The sequence below is a fragment of the Clarias gariepinus genome, chromosome 11 (assembly GCF_024256425.1).
Source record: "Clarias gariepinus isolate MV-2021 ecotype Netherlands chromosome 11, CGAR_prim_01v2, whole genome shotgun sequence".
Taxonomy (NCBI): Eukaryota; Metazoa; Chordata; class Actinopteri; order Siluriformes; family Clariidae; genus Clarias; species Clarias gariepinus.
In genome coordinates, this window is record NC_071110.1 from 8,697,299 (window position 1) to 8,714,726 (window position 17,428).

The following is a 17,428-nucleotide window of genomic DNA, read 5'->3' on the forward strand; positions in this document are numbered from 1 at the left end:
AGGTGTGAATGCTGTACAAAGTACAATTTTCCTATGCACTAACTCAGCTTTGTATTGCATGCCTAGGACTGAATAAGCAGAACAGGAAATTGCATATGTACTGTATGTATGTATGTATGTATGTTAGGATGACTGTCAGCTTGGACACCACTAGGTTTCAACACAAAAGCGGAATTTTTCATGCAAACTACTCAGGTCTATTACATTATTATTATTATTATTATTATTATTATTATTATTATAAATTGTTTTGCTTTTGACAGTTAATTACGTACAGACATAAACTTACAGGTAAAAATAAGTGTGATTATTTTTTCAGGTTATAATTAATAATTAAAATTTTTAATTTTCTAGTTCTTGTTAACATGAACTAACAGACTGATCCATTAAATCTAATTTGTTCTGTAGTTTTGTGTTTTTAAATCTTTAAAGATATCCTAAAAAACTGCCATTATTCTTATAATCTCAAAGAAATATGTAATAAAAATATCCAGATACTGACTGAATTCCTATAATGTGTATGCACAGATCATAATTATTCCTTTCAGTATCCGATGTAATGAATAGTGGGGGTTCACGTTCATGTTTTTTTTTTTTTTCGTCCCTTAATTCCACATTGTAGTGGAATTAAAACAGTTTTAAGTAAGAAAGTCAGCTTCTGAGAATAGTCCTGTGTCTTTTACCTCAGTAATGGTGATGTCAGTCGTATTCAGCTCCTTGGAGCCAAGCCACCAGCGGATATGAGCTGGTGGATTACTGGAGGATGTGGAGCACCACATATTCAACTCTGTTCCTTCTATAGCTTCAGAGGAGCCACTTAGCTCCACATTAGAGGGCTCAACTGTTAGATTGGGAGCGACAGAGGGAAAAAAGAAGACAGATAGTGCAGGTCAGTGTTGCTTCTAAGAAGAAGAGATCTCAAGTGCAATGAAATGGACAAAATAACTAGCTTACACTGGAAAACATTGGTCATTGGTTTCATGTGATTGAATTACATTTCATTAACTCGTTTTTTTCATATCCCCAATCTGATTGCATTATGTATTTTCAAAAGGCCTAAAAAAGCCACATAAAAATCTCTTTATACTAAATGTAATAAATATTTGATCACTTGCTTATCAGCCAGATTTCTGACCCCCAAAGACCTGTTATTTTGCTTCTAAATAGTCCAGCTATACTCTGCTCAGGATTCTAAATTAGTAGCACCTGTTTTATATTCACCATATATATATATATATATATATATACACACTACCGTTCAAAAGTTTAAGAACACTGTCTAACTCCTTCAAACACGGCGAATGGAGTTAAGACAAAAAAGTTCTACTTTGGTCTCATCTGACCACAGGACTTTCTCCAATGACTCCTCTGGATCATCCAGATGGTCCCTTGCAAACTTCAGATGGGCCTGGACATGGGCTGACTTAAGCAGGGGAACCTTCCGTGCGATGCAAGATTTTACGACTTTACCATGACGTCTTAGTGTATTACTGATAGTAGCCTTGGAAATGATGGTCCCAGCTCGCTTCACGGCATTGACCAGCTCCTCCCGTGTAGTTCTGGGCTGATTCTTCACCATTCTTAGCATCATTGATACCCCATGTATCTACTTAGACTTTGGCTGATTGTGGGGTGCACAGGTGTCTTTATGACAGCTAACAGGTGCTACTAGATTAGAATCATGAGCAGAGTGTAGCTGGACTATTTAAAAGCAAAATAACAGGTCTTTGAGAGTCAGAAATCTGGCTGATAAGCAAGTAAACAAATACTTATTTGACACAGTAATTCACAAATAAATTGTTAAAAAATCATACAATGTGATTTCCAGGTTTTTCTTATTAGATTCTCACAGTGGAAATGCAACCATGCTGAAAATTGTAGACCCCTCCATAATTTCTAAATAAGAGAACTTGTGTGTGTGTGTATACTATATATATATATATATATATATATATATATATATACACACACACACACATACACACAGATTTGTATAGTATACATTTAGACTGTTAGTATTTTTTTATTTTATTTAATTTTTTCCCCTATTTTCCCTTATTTTACTTTATTCTGTTGTTTCTTAATTTTTAACTTTGTACTGTCCACTTGCAATTTTCCACTTGTGGGACTAATAAAGGTTTATCTTGTCTTATCTTATTGAAGTTTGGTTGGCCCCTCCCCCAAAGTTTACCAGTGTATGCAGCGGTGTGTCAGCTTCGTGTCTTCTCTTTTGAGTGCTAAACACGGTTCATCCTCCTCATGCATTTAAGGGAAAATGACGTTAAATACAAGGTCTGTATCCACATGATACTCTAAATTGATAGTCATATTCAGTTTAATCTTTCCTATTTAACAAAATGTTTAGTTTCTTTCATTTACTTCTTTCTAAGGTTGGCACCAACATGGTGGAATACCTCCAGCAGGCTAAAGTGTCATGGCCGTACCCCCACATCCTGACGTTGGGAGATAATGACCAGCGCTGCTATCAGGCATTCGTCATTCTGGTGGGACAGGCTCTGGAGCAATGCACACTACTTGGGCCGGTTAAAGTGAGTTTTAAGGCATTTTATATTTTTACATTAACTATCCAAAGCAGCGTGCTCCTGTATATGACTTTTTGTAATGTTGCTATAAAATACTGTAGCAAGGCTGTGTTTGTATGTTAAAATGAGACCAGGGCTGGATAGTTTTGTTCTGCAGAAAAAATATCTCAAGTCAGCCTACATTATTTGTGCAATTACTTAATTCTGTCCTTGTGAGTAAGGCCTTGTTCACACGGGCGTTAATTTTTTTGGATAAACGAACGTGCTCTGAACGTCCTAGACGTTTATGTTGTGTTTTGTGGTGGCGGTTGATTGACTTCTACAGCGGCGTTCGTTTGTCTCTGTCTAACGTCAGCTTGCAGCCCAAATTGTAGTTTGTGTGTTAACCTGTGGGGGGCAGTGTGTCGGGAACTGGATATGAAAGCCCGCCGCTACCGGTTTCACTCTCTGACTGCAGAACATTTTTTTTTTGTGGTTTATGAAGGAATGCGAAAATTTCTGTGTACGTTTTTTAACAATATATATTTTTTTTATTTTGCCCTTTTCCGCATTTTCCGATGTATAGCATGTAGGATCATGGGATATATCCGGTCCTCCGAAGCGTAAAATAAACGTGAGGAAAGCGCACTAGAAGCGGCTTCCTTGCGTTCGTTGGGTTTTGAACACCAAGAAAAAGCTGCATGCAACGTTTTTTTGATGCCGTATAAACGTGCAGCCGGACAAACGCACGTCACCAAAGCCCGTGTGAACACTCTTATTGACTCCTACGTGTAGAAAACACTCGCCACTTGTTCTGCGCTCACCGGATGCTATGAACGCAAGAAAAACGCCCTTTTTGAAGATTTTAACGCCCGTGTGAACAAGGCCTAATAGTATAGTAATGATGTTGCTGTTAGTTATCTGTTCTTGTGCTTTTGAAAAAAATATTTTTCTATGAACATTTAATAGGATGTTGTTTATTGCATATATGTATGGTTTGCAAAACTTGAAATTTTTTTTTTTTTTTTTTGTAATAGACCAGTATATCAAGGTAATTTAACTGTTTAATAGACATGGGTAGTTTTTTTAGATTTATGGTAAAACATGAAAATAATAATAACCTACAGTATTTGTGAGGTAGAATTAGCCCAACATTCCAGTTAAAATAAACCAACATCTGGGTAGAGCATTTGACCAATTCATGTGGTAGACCCAGCATTATAGTTATAATATGACCTAGCATTTGGGTTGAATATTTAACCCATCTTGCTGGGTTAAACAAATAACACATTTTGCTGGATTAAATTAACCCAGCATGTAGTTGGTCCAATATTTACCCAGCAGCTGGGTTAAAAACAACCCAATCACCAGAAATTCAAAAATTGAAGCAACAATGATGTATAGTCAGCATTGGCGGAGATACAGCCTCCTTGCATGTCCAGCAAGTCCAGTTGCAGCCAAAGGTTGTTGAATAGTCCAATGACTTGTCGTGTGTAACAATGGAATGCCACCAGCAGCAGTAGTGGCAGCATTTTCTGTATGATTTCTCAAATTACTACATTGATGATGTTTGTATTGCCTTAATTAGTCTGTCTTGTCTTGGCATTGTGACTTTTGGCCTTACAGACCATGGGCAATGAGCAATGGAACCATTTGTTTAGAATCTGTTCCATAGCCTGAAAATCTGGAAATGGTATTCCTGGCAACTCCAAACCATTTGGCGTTGCACCAAGCTGAAGCATTCCGATGGCCCTTTCTCTGCTAGTCATGTCAAAACAGGGCATAATGGTGTAAAGACAAAATGCAGAATCTGATTATTATTATTATTATTATTTTTATGAAGAAATGTCAGCTGGACATAATCACATGGTAAATTTTGTCCACGTGCATGGCACACCTTAAGAAGATGTAACTTAGGTTATCCAAGATAAATTAACGCTCTACTGAGCATACATAATTTTACCAAGACATAGAAGTTACAACACATTCAGTTAGATAAAAGAAACTGACATGAAACTTTTTGTACTAAGGTGAAAAAAAAAAAACACTAGACCATTAGACAAATTATAAACTGTGCCCTTTGGGACACAGCTCAGCTCTCTACTATCACCCGAAGAATAAGGGGAAGGCTTTAAAGTGACAATGTACTGTATACAGTATACTATTGATTGTGAAGACAGCTACACAGTGACACATAATTTCTAAAAAGTGGAATTTTGAACCAAGACCGTCCTTTAAATCACTTCAGATTAAAACCAAGTAAAAGCTGTTTCTCTAGTACTAACGGGATTTGCACAAACACATTTTAGTTGTTATATTGTAGCTTATCAGTACACAATTCTCTTTACAAAAAAAAATAAATAAATAATGAGAAAGTATAAATACTGTAGGGGTAACAATTAGGTAAACCTGTCACATATAATTTTTTTCACTATTGTTTTTACTGGCTATAATGTTCCTGAATCATGTTATAAGCATCACTCATGCCATTTTCTCAAATCTCATTTTCTGAGGTAAATACACTAAGCCATTATTAGAACTCATTATTAGTGGAAATTGTGTTGGATAAACTATTGAAACTCTATTCTACACTGTAAGTGGCTGCATATACTGTTTACATGTTGTATCTATTTACAGTATGTCAATTTTGCTGTGGGAGGTAACTAACATCCTGGTCAAAACACATTATTCACTGTATGCCATCACATCCAACTAGGAGGTTGGCAATTAAAACACTATATATACACTAAACTGCCTTGTGAGTGTGCTTGTAAAAAGTCAAGACTTATTTATTAAGTTAAATAAAATGTAATTAAAAAAACGACAACAAATTTTTTTAAAGGAAATGCGTCAAAGTATGTCATAAACAGAAACAAATGATTAAAATTAAAGTTTGACAAAGTACAAATACTTCATTACTGTACTCAAGTAGAATTTTAATGTATCTGCAGTGCAATTTGTTATTTATCTATCTATTCATTTAGGACAGCTTTCACTTTTACTCCACTACATTTTGTAAATAAAATGTGTACTTTTACTCCTGTACATTTTCCCTAAGCATTTAAGTTACTCGTAACTGCACCAATTCGAGTTGGTGACATACTGTGATGCATGTCTTTTTCCAATGAAGCAACCAAAATGCCATCATGGATGCCATCTGCAGGCTCTGCCGCTAACATTACAACCCTGGTGGTGACGAAAATAATGATACACCCCAGTGATCTGTTTTGCAAGAAATGTTTTTGTGTGTTAGATTGATTTTTTTTTTTTTCTAAAGGATGAGCTCACTGAATTATTGCAATTCAAAAACTCTGCTTCCAACAAGGAAAAAGCACATCAAGGTAAGTTAAAATAATAATTGTTATAGTGGATCCACAATGACAATGACATGGTCTGTAAGGTCCACAATGTAAATGTAAATAAACATTTAATAAATAAAATAATACATTGTTTTAAATAAAAATAACATTAATTAAATATTTGGTATTTAGTACTAATATTTTTGTCAGTTTGTTAATTATGTCATAAGTTATTTAGTTAGTTAGTTATTTTTTACCCCCCTACATATAAGAGACTAGTTAAATGTTTGTTGTTGTTGTTGTTGTTGTTGTTGTTTGTTTACATTTTTGAAGGATTTTAACTTACTTCACAAGTTGTGACACACAGGTCATGACATTTAACTAGCATTTGGACATTTATAAACGTCACGGCCAGCTACAGCATAACTTTTTAACAAGCCTTCAATTAGTTGTAAACCACACTTTGCTAATTGATTCTTCTCCCTATGCATCATTTACAACTTCATAGTCTTTTACTTTTAAATCAGACTGCCACAATTAAAAGGTGCACTAATTAAAACAGTCTCTGGAGGGAACCCAACTGTCTGCGTCGGCATGATTTCCTATTTCGTTCCTTTTCACAAGTTTGATGAAGCATTTTAAAAGCCACTGCAGAAACAATAACAATTACTCGCATTTAATGTTCACACCTGGTTTGAGACAATTACTTAATAAAAACAGAAGCATTAAAGAAGGGTAGATTCATTAAGATGCCAAGGAAATATAAGATATTAACAAAATGTTTAATGATACTAAACTTTTTTGGTAAACATCCAGCAAAGTTTGCATGGAAAAATAAAAAGAGAAAAAAATATGATTAAAATGTTAGGAATAAGTTTCCAAAGGCATCACAACACTAAGATTAAACACTGCTTGAAGAGGCATTTAGAAAACTAGGAGAATTAAGTGAGAATGTCTTGATATTGTAAAGTGCGCAACTGATTGACATCCATCTGTCTAAGACTTTCTGTTATTTATCCAAGCAAATTTTTCAAGTTAAAGGATTGGGACTGTTCACTCTTCCATATACAATCTGCTATACTACACAATAAGCATGAAGTCATTCCCTAATTTTACATGTACATTTACAAATGCTAAAGCATGTCACATATGCCTTTAAATTTGCCACAATGTTCATGTTTCTATCTAGCAAAGATTTTAACGAATGCTTGGATTTATTCCAGAAAAGGCTTTATGGTTAGTTTTTTGTTACTAAACAGGGACAATTCTTTGTACTGTAAATCCCAGTGGATCAGCACTTTCGGAAATACTCACACCAACCTCTGGAACTAACAACTATGCCACGTTCAAGTCACTTAAATCATCTTTCTTCCTCATTCTGATGCTCGGTTTAACCTTCAGCAGATCATCTGGATCATGTCTACAAGCCTAAATACATTACATCAATGCCTGAATACAATGTCAATAGGTGTACCTAATAAAATGGCCAGTGAGTGTTTAATTGCTAGATCTGGACTGGAGTTTTCAGAAAGGTAACGATTCTGAATACCCTAAAAAGTGTGCTGATCAAGTCGAAGATCAACTTTATCATAAATATCTTTAAATAAAAATATATATTTTTTAATTTGTTAGCGTTATAAATTATAATATATACTGGATTAAATGATTTTACAGAAAATTAATATATACTGGATTAAATGATTTTACAGAAAACATTGACAAACAATTCGCCATACAAGTTTCTGCGTTACCACGGAAACTGTAACAAATGCATTACTTCTGTATATGTAAATATGTAATTTTTAGCCAGCACAACCCTCAGAGCTGAAAATCAGTCATCACATCCTGACCAATCAGAATTGTAAATTTAACAGCTCTGTGTTTAAACTGGTTTAAAATATTAAAACTGATAATAAATGAAGTGAAAAATAGTCTGTAATCTAATTACATTTCCTTGTCAATGTTCCTTGATGCCAATCAGTCTATTTGTTTTGCAAATAATGTCATCAGGTCAAGACTGTCATAACTAATACTCCACTATTTGGCTCATTACACACAGAGCACAAGAGAGTCTGTATGAATTAAGGTGAAGTCTGATGACTTACATAGGACGGAGATGGTGCGAGTGATGACCATAGGAGATCGGGTCACCTGATTACCACTTTCACATTGTAGCACAGCATTGTTGTCTTCCGGCTTCACGTCCATCAGCAGAGTACTACTGGCCTTACCAGAGTTAATGTCCAGTTCCCAATTAGTGGACAACACCTCACTGTTCTGAGAAAGAAATAAAAAGAGGGAGAGAAAGAATTATTTAATGTAATGAGAATGAAAGAGTGAAGGGAAGGAGACAGACGAAGCATACAGTAGGAGTGAGAAAAAAAGATTGGGATTAAGACACAGAAAGAGTATAGGTTAAAAAAAGACCACAGGGTAGAGTGGACATTTTAAAAGCCAGAGATTGCCTACTGTATACTTAAGACAATATAACACGAGAGGGAGCACTGTTGTACTGAGTATCAGGACAGATATCATACAGTATAATATCTCCAGCCCTCGGCCTGTGGCCTCAAACCGTGCACCAAAGATAAGAAAGCCATGCTGATATTCAGTACAACATGACCTCCAATGTGATATTGGTTTTATATAACAGTTCTACAAACACCATATATTATAAATTGATTATGATTTGTTTGTTTACATCAGCAATATCATCTATTTGGCGTCACTACTACAAATAGGTTTGCAACAAGAACAATACAAATACAGTATTACCAACTAGCTGAAGTACCCGTCGTTAACGGGAAAAGAGATTGTAGAAATAGTTAACAAGTCAAGGCTAAAAATAAACTGATCACCTTTAATGTAATCAGTGACATTATTTCAGGTTGAAGCCCACTTACATGTCCGTCTGCATCAAAAATAAACCTCTTAATTTTTTCAAACTGTTTTTTTTTTGTTTGGTGTTTATATGGAAATGGGTTCCACTGGATTAGTGGCTAAATATTAGGAAATATTGTACAAAATTGACCAAGTTCATCATCTTATTTTACTTTATTTTATCTTATTACCATTAATATTCATCTTATTACCATCAATATAAAAAAGAGAATATAGATAGGTTTATTTTTAAATAACAGATGACTAATAAAAAAATAATAAATTTGATTACATTTTGTCTTAAAACGACTCCAGTGGATTCAAATTCACTTATACCACTTCAGCACTGTTATTTCGGTAGTGAAAATGATAAGCAATCCCAGTAAAAATATCCAGTTCAGATTTACTAATTAATATCTATTGGTGCAGGTGTGTGTTTAAACTGAGCAAGTAGTTTATTATAGCCTACCTTAAAGTAGATTATAAATCCGACACCTAACTGTTTATAACATCACACATCACTATTACTCAACATTTTGATTTCGGTTACAGCACACAATATACTTCAGGCGGGTATCTTAGTACTGCCAAAGGTTCATTAAAATAATTACAGCACTTATGGAATGCCTCTTATTCACTCAAATTACTCAGCCAGAATTTATCGTTTTAGAAATATCTATAAAAAAAACAGAAAGAAAAAACAGAAAGAGAAAGATATGGTATACCCCCCCCCAACCCTTTTTTATTCCACTTATTTTGTACATGCTCATGGAAAGCCGGGAGCCTATCCCTGGGGACTTAGGACACCAGTCAGTGCACACCTTGGATTCCAATCTATCACATGGGACAAGAACACAAACACTGCCAGCAATTTTGAATGCCACTCTGCATATCTTTGGGCTGTGTGAGGAAACCGGAGTACCAGGAGGAAACCCATCACGCATGGGGAGAACATGGCAAGAACACGCAATACAGACCTGGAGTGCAAATTGACCCGGGGGTGCAAGGCTGCAGGGCTAACCACTATGGCACCGTGCCACTGGACATGATGAAAGTAAAACAGCATTGCCCTTTCAACAAAAAAATAATAATAAAAAATAATCACCCACTCACTGACCACCTTTAGCTTTGATGATGGTGCACAGTGTGGTGGCAAATTCATGTGTAAAAATGACTTTCACAATTTGATTTCTGGAATATGCCTGTGCCGTCAGGGAAAAGAAAGTCCATAAATGTGATCACCTGGTCAGTCAGTACATTTAGGTCATCAGCTGACTTAATTTTATTGCTGAGCCTAAACTCCAAGGGATTGCAGAAATAGAAGGAGGAGATTACAGGGATGAGGCAGGTACTGTATGCTCTTTTCTTTCATTGTTTTTTTTTTTTTTTTTTTTTACCATCAGTATAACAGTGGCTGGAAAGAAGCTGTTATAGAAACAGCTTTGTGTGTGATTAAACTGTCCTGTCTGAGCTTGCGTCTTGTGTGTTTGTGCAGGAGTAGAGAGTAAGCTGGGTGGTCTGTGTTCATGAGGATACTGTGTGCATTTTTTTTTCTGCAGTATTTAGTGTATAAAGTGTTCATAGAGGCGCGGTCAGATCCACTGATCCTCTTTGCAACCTGTATTGGGGAACCTTCCATTCTATCTGGGTGGTGTTTCAATTACGAGCAGATAGTAATGCCACAGGTAAGGATGCTGTAGTACACATAGGGCTCATACTGTAGCTGTTTAGTCATATCACATTGTCCAAGAGGAACCGCTCTTACTTTTACTATTATACTATATTATATTTGGCAGACCACATTTCTTCCAAAAAGGTCAAAGTTCATCAGGGTCCTTTCAGGTTCTAATAAAGTGCTGGACAATTAAGTCAATTCCAGTAATTTAAAATCTTCTTAATTGGTTTTCGGGTTTTCTTGATGTAGGCCAATAATGTTGACCCCTCTGAAGTGGTGACTTTTTTTGTATAAAGAAATAGAGAGAAACAGTCAATTAGTAATGGAGGTAAAGAGGTGGACAGATTTTGATATGACATAATTGTCAGAATGACGACGGTAAAAGGGAATGAAGAGTGTAAAAGAAATCATTAGAACGAGACAAGCAAATAAAAGGAGAGAAAAGCGAGTCAACTAACATACTGTAGCTATCCATAAGTCATGAATGCTAATTAACCTCTTACATATGGTGGCTGTCATGTTATTCGACATTATTGACATACGGAAGAGTCTGATTAGCTTGTTGGTTAGCCCGATGAAATGCTATTAAAAATGTCTATTCGCATTACTTCTGCCAAATAACATGTTAGATACAAAGCAGACAGTAAGCTCCCGTTTATATATAAATGTGCTCCTCTGGCTAAAAGACAATTCCTCCCACTATGATTTACAAAATTTTTGTGAAATCATTGTCTAAGTGAACAGGGAAAGAAAAACAATTGTGGGGGAAAAAAAAAGAAAATTACCATAAACTACCAGTGAGTGAAAGATGGCAGTCGCTGAGGGAATAACACTGAGGAACTGAAAGAGGGGGGGGTATTGACAGAAAAGTGTAAGGAGAAAAAAAATGAAGACAAAGGAGAGCACAACGGAATGAGAACGAGAAATAGATGGAAAGGGAGAATGACAAGATATTTCTGTTTTGAAACAACCTCCTGCTGTGAGGAATTTATTCAGTTTTAGCCCTGAATGCTAGCTTTAGCCTTTTCTGGACCAGCAGATGTAGCAACATCTCTCTCTCTCTCTCTCTCTCTCTTTCTCTTACACACACTCACACACACAAATCCTATTCACAAAGGATGGCACTATAAAAACTCATTCCTGTAAAGCCCTTGAGAGCACACACCTGCATTCTTTTTTTTTGCTTTTTAAAATTTTTTACCTGGATTTTCCAATGTCCTTGGTTAAACCTCACTGTGTACGTGTGTGTGTGTGTGTTTGATCGTGTGTGTGTGTTTGCCTTAATTTGTTCATTGGCCAGTTTGACTGTAAAGCTGCGGTTGTGAGTGATGGAGAGGGAAGCCGAAGAGATGGACTCTTAAAATACAGTGTGGTCTCAGAAACAATAAATTGTCGACCACATTTCTTACTCATCCAGCGACAAAGTCGTGCGAGGATACACAGCTGTCATTGTTAAACATTTAAGCCAGAGGCCTTGACATTTTAATGTAGATAATGTGCTATTAGCTTTCCATTGGCAAGATGCTTTTATCCAAAGTGACATACAAACCAAGCGAAATCCAATCCAAGCACAGTGATGAGCAGTTAATGCTTAAGGGCCTTGCTCAAGGGCCCAGCCGTGTCTCTTTGGCAGTTTAGGGATTGCACTTGTCCTGTTAGCTTATGGCTAATGTCAAAATCAATCCAAGTAAATTAAATTATGAAGCCAAAAGGTCAATGTTATGGAGACAGTATACTTCTAAAGAAAGATCAGTAGGCGCTTATAAAAGCACGGACTTTATAAATAAAAATCTAAAGGTTGTTTTTGCAACTTAACGTTTTAAACATTAAATTCCATCCAACACAAAATGTAATCAATAAATCATATTTGGAAAATCATTGTAAATAGCATTAGCCACAAAGGATGACTGTTATTATTAGCTACTGTTTGCCCTGTATCTTACTTAATTACCTTGAATACTCTTTTGCATTATAAAACTAAATTTTCAGATTTACTTATTAGCAGACCAGTGCTTATTAGTGTGGTATATAGGTCATGTCAAACCACAGAAAAACACTGGTAATATCATCATATTAGCAAGCAAAAAACAAAACAAAAAAAAACATCCTGCTTAAAATACAACTGCTTATAACATTATAAACCTGCAAACAAAATTAGATTTCATGAGATAGGTCAAGAGTCCAGATAATGATATGTTTTTCTTGTAGTGTTACTATTTTATTTAAGGCAAATTAATCACAAGCCAAGTTCGCCCCTAATGGGTTCCCATAATCGAGGAGCAATTACCCGGGTACGTATGATTATTATTGCATAATTGCGTGGTAAGTGGGATTAATAAAATGACTAAGGAAACATGGCAAGGTGTGTTAAATGCCAAGTTTCATTATCAAAACACTCTATATATAATGTATACAGTATTAAATGTTAATATATACACACACGATGTAGGACTGGTGGCTCAGGTGGCTAAAGCTCTAGGTTGTTGACATTTGGATCTGAGAATCCAGGTTTAAGCCCTGCTCTTAGTGGGCTGCCACAACCCATACTACCCAGCCACTCCATGCAGTGCGGGTCCCACTTAAAGAGTTAAATGTTAATGTTTGAGATAATATAAAACTGCATAATCTGTTTCCTTCAACTAGTTTGTTATGCATTTCCTTATTGCATTATTGCACATTTATAATACATGTGAATCTGAGTATTTTAAAAGTATGATTATTCATGATTAATCATAGCCTATGACTATATACATGTATACAGGTACATCTCGATAAATTAAAATATCATCGAAAAAGGTGATTTATTTCAGTAATTAAATTTGAAAGGTGAAATGTATGCAATATATAGTTTAATCACACACATCCTGATACATTTTAGTTGTTTATTTCATTTTTGATAATTATGGGTTACAGGTAATGAAACCCCTTAAATTCAATATTTCAGAAAATTTTGTGAAAAAGTTTAAAAGTGAAGACTATTTGTGTCACAATCTAATCAGCTAATTACAGTAGCCCAAAACACCTGCAAAGGTTTCCTGATTCTTTAAATAGTCTCTTAGTCTGGTTCAGTAGGCTGGGTGTTCACAGAGTGCTGTATCTAAGAACTTTAATGAAAAGTTGAATGGAAGGAAAGATTGTAGTAAAAAATGAGTACAAGCAACAGGGATAACCGCAGCCTTGAGAGGATTGTGAAACAAAGCCCATTCAAGAATTTAGGGGAGATTCACAAATAGTGGGAGTCAGTTCTTCAATAGCCACCGCGCACAGACATATCCAGGACATGGGCTAAAATTATCGCACTTCTAGTGTCAAGCCACTCTTGAACCAAAGACAACAGCAGAGGTGTCATACCTGGGCTAAGGACAAAAGGGAATAGACATTTCCTTAGTGCTCCAAAGTCCTCTTTTCAGATGAAAGTGAATTTTGCATTTAATTTGGAAATTAAGGTCCCAGAGTCTGGAGGAAGAGAGGAGAGGGACAGAATCCAAGTTGCTTGAGGTCCAGTGTAAAGTTATTTGGTTTGGTGAGCCATGTCATCTGCTGGTGTTGGTCCACTGTGTTTTAACAGGTCCAAGGTCCGCACAGTTGTCTATAATGAAGTAATAGAGCACTTCATGCTTCCCTCTGCTGGCCAGCTTTATGGAGATGCTGATTTTATTTTCCAGCAGGACTTGGCACCTGCCCACACTGCCAAAATATAAATGGACTATGGTTTCCCTGTGTTTGATTGGCTAGCAAACCTAGCCCATCCAAAACATTATTGTGAAAAGGAAGATGCGAAAAACCATACCCAACAACACAAAAGAGCTGAAGACCACTATCAGAGCAATCTGGGCTTCTATAACACCTCAGCAGTGCCGCAGACTGATCACCTCCATGCCACACCACATTACTACAGTAATTCATGCAAAGAAAGCCCAAGTATCGAGTGCTATAAATGCTCATACATTTTTGTGTTAAAATATTAAGGGTTTTCATTAGCTGTAGGCCACAACCAAAATTAAAAGAAATAAACATTTGAAATATAGCAGTTGTGTGTAATGAATCTATATAATATTTACTTTTTGAATCAATTACTAAAATAAATTAACTTTTCCATGATATTCTAATTTATTGAAATGCACCTGTGTGTGTGTGTGTGTGTGTGTGTGTGTGTGTGTGTGTGAGTGTACAGTATATATTGTGTTAATTTATCTCTCTTCTGGCTTTCTCGTCTTTACCTCTAATAAATGACTCTACCAAAATGCTCCCAGTGATTATTCTAGTTTTATTGCATTTCTTTTTAATTTTCTCCAAACTAAAGTATGGTCCTTTGCTTAGAGGAAATCATCTGGCTGTGATGGACAATTATTGATCCCAAACTGAGATCGAGTCAAAGTAAAGGACACAAGTAAAGGCAATCAAGCACTGAAGGGCCATAACCTAGTTTTCCAGAAGGAGCCACCCACATAATAAACTTGTGCTTAGTCTATGGTTAAATATATATTTATTATTTTGTAAATATTTTGGAGGTTAATCAAAAGAAAGAAAGAATTACACATGGAATCCATATCCAAGCAGGTAGACACAAGAAAAGTAAATAATGTAGGACAAGAAACAATCAGTGGTGAGATCCTTCCGCGTGCGCGAGCTCACAGACGCCCCTGATTGGTGTAGAGTCGTGATTAATGTGGGAGCACAAGTATCTCTCATCCCTTCCCCCTGAGAGAGCTCAGCCAATCAGCTTTCTCTGTGCCTCCGGCTGTGAGAGGTTACAGCATCACCCAGGGTTCGAACCAGCGATCTCCGGATGATGGATACCATCAAGGTTTGACAGTTTTCTTAGCTGGAGCCATGATCGGATTGCCTGCTTCGTGTCTGAAACACTGGCCCAAAAATGGAAATAGCTTAGAGCGAGGTCAGGACAGTGCAGGGTATTTGGCAATAACTCCCAGCCAAGTTTCTGGAATGTGCAAGTGGTGTCGCTGAATGAATATTTGTACAGTTCCCACAGACTTTCCCACAAGTTGGCGATAAGTTAGGTGTCAATTTTCAAAAATCAGGCATACACAGAAATAAATAATGCCACCTAAAAATAGAAATAAATAAAAATTGACACCTAACTTATATATATATATATAGAGAGAGATGTTTGTGCTTACTGTATATATATATATATATATATATATATATATATATATATATATATATATATACAGTAAGCACACACATCTACAAGACTGTAAATATTTCTAAGAAGACTTGACTTTCCTATACATTTTGCTATTCAGGAGTTAAGTTAGTTTACACTTTTAACTATTTAACCCATCGTCACTCCATCTAAATATATTTTTTAAAACAAGAACCTTTCTATATCCACAGATAAAAATCCCAAGAGTAAATGATGAGAAACAACCTATCATCTGGAGGCCATGCTGCAGTCACTGATGACTCTTGTCTATCTCACCTTAGTCCAGTGCAAAGTAGCCAAAGGGTTTCCTCCGTATGACAGGCAGACCAGCCGGAGATAGGTACCGGCTTTCACCTCTTCACCCCTCAATCCCTCTATCACTGGAGGCTGGGGTGGGACTAAGAGAGAGAATAAGGAGAGAGATGAACCAATATATATTATTACAATCTGACATTTCATTTCATTTCGTAATCGTTTACTTGTCCAGAGGATTTGCTGAAAGCAGAAGGGAGAAGATAAAAAATTGAATTTCTGGTAGTGGTGTTGGGGAATAAGGATTAAAAATATTTTGTTATATTACTAGCTATTCAACAGCCTGATCAAGTGCATATCAAGAAAATGTTAACATGATCAATACTATACAAATTGTTGTGTTTTCTTTTATTTGTAACTAAAGGAGGTATTATTCAATCTAAAAACAAGCTGAAATCAATAGTAGCCTAACAGATTTATTTTAGTAGTCAGATTCCCATTTATTATGGAATTATAATCCATAATTCATTTCAAAGATACAATGTCCATTTTTTTTATCCACTTAGCAGGCTAGAAAGGTTTGCCTTTGTTTAAATAGGTTGTGTAAACCTTTTTTTCTTTCACAGGACTAAAACATGCTTGTTTATTTCAAACAGTTTACTGAAGTAGGCTGAGTATAATAGAGAACAAGAAAGTGAGTAAACAAGCAAGAAATATAAGCTTGAGGAAACGGACAAGGAGAGTGTCTCATTTTATTCCCTGACAGTGGCGTTAAATTGGGAGCCATTTAATGCTCCCGCCGCAGAGAGGAAAGCTCGGCCTTCTGATGAAAGCATTAAGCACTGAGAGCGAGCTGCGTCCTGGCGCTAGTCCATAAAGCAAAATAACAGATGTTTAAACAGTAATAAGGTGAGGCGGAATATGAATAAATTACAAGGTGGATTCTGAATAAAACATTGTGCCATAAAAACAAATCTTGGCCTTTTGGTATTGCAGATGGACAGATGAGGACCTCGCTTGACAAAGTGGTGTCTCGCTCGAAATCTGGCACGGATGGGAACAGGAATGGATTTGATGAGCCGGGTGTGCTGAGTAAGGCTGCCACGTTGGACCTCTTTTCTGCAAGATTAGCACTTAGTGCATCGGTTGAGTAGAAATAGAAGTGGGAGCAGGTGGGGGTGGGGAGGCTGGGAGTGCAGGAGAAAGAGAGTGAGAAAGAAATAGGAGATGGAGCAAATGAGGAAGATGAAGGAAGAAAAGATAATTAAGGTCCGTGGGAGGAAAGTGGAGGAGATGGTTTGTGCATGCTAATTGAAGGATGCAAGCAAATGGCTTAGAATGTAAAAAAAAAAAAAAAAAAAAAAATGCACTGAAGTTTTAAATAAGGATGTGTATGAATCTTACTTGGTTATGAGTTGGTTGAAAATTAGCTAGCAGTTGTAGTGATTTGCTGTTATTCCAAGTAAAGTGAGGATTCAGATCTGTGTAAAGCAGGCTGGTGGACTTGGGATGGCACTAAAATTTGTTAATGTAAATATGTTGAGAGGTAATTTAACCTCAGGAGGTCAGTGGGCTCAGTAGAAAAGTGGGATGCACTGCAGATATGAAATGCTTTATCATTTTAAAAAAG

The 17,428-nt window shown here is 36.2% G+C and overlaps 1 protein-coding gene across 1 annotated transcript in view; it reads right to left on the minus strand.

The window, feature by feature from the left end:
* The window catches only part of nphs1 (NPHS1 adhesion molecule, nephrin), a 143,949-nt gene that overhangs the window by 59,898 nt on the left and 66,623 nt on the right, over positions 1 to 17,428 (minus strand). The window contains exons 7-9 of the mRNA XM_053507759.1: positions 15,823 to 15,944; positions 7,927 to 8,098; positions 684 to 841 (exon numbers count right to left, since the gene is read on the minus strand). Of these exons, the coding sequence (XP_053363734.1) occupies positions 684 to 841; positions 7,927 to 8,098; positions 15,823 to 15,944 (452 nt within the window). The remainder of the gene's footprint in view (positions 1 to 683; positions 842 to 7,926; positions 8,099 to 15,822; positions 15,945 to 17,428) is intronic.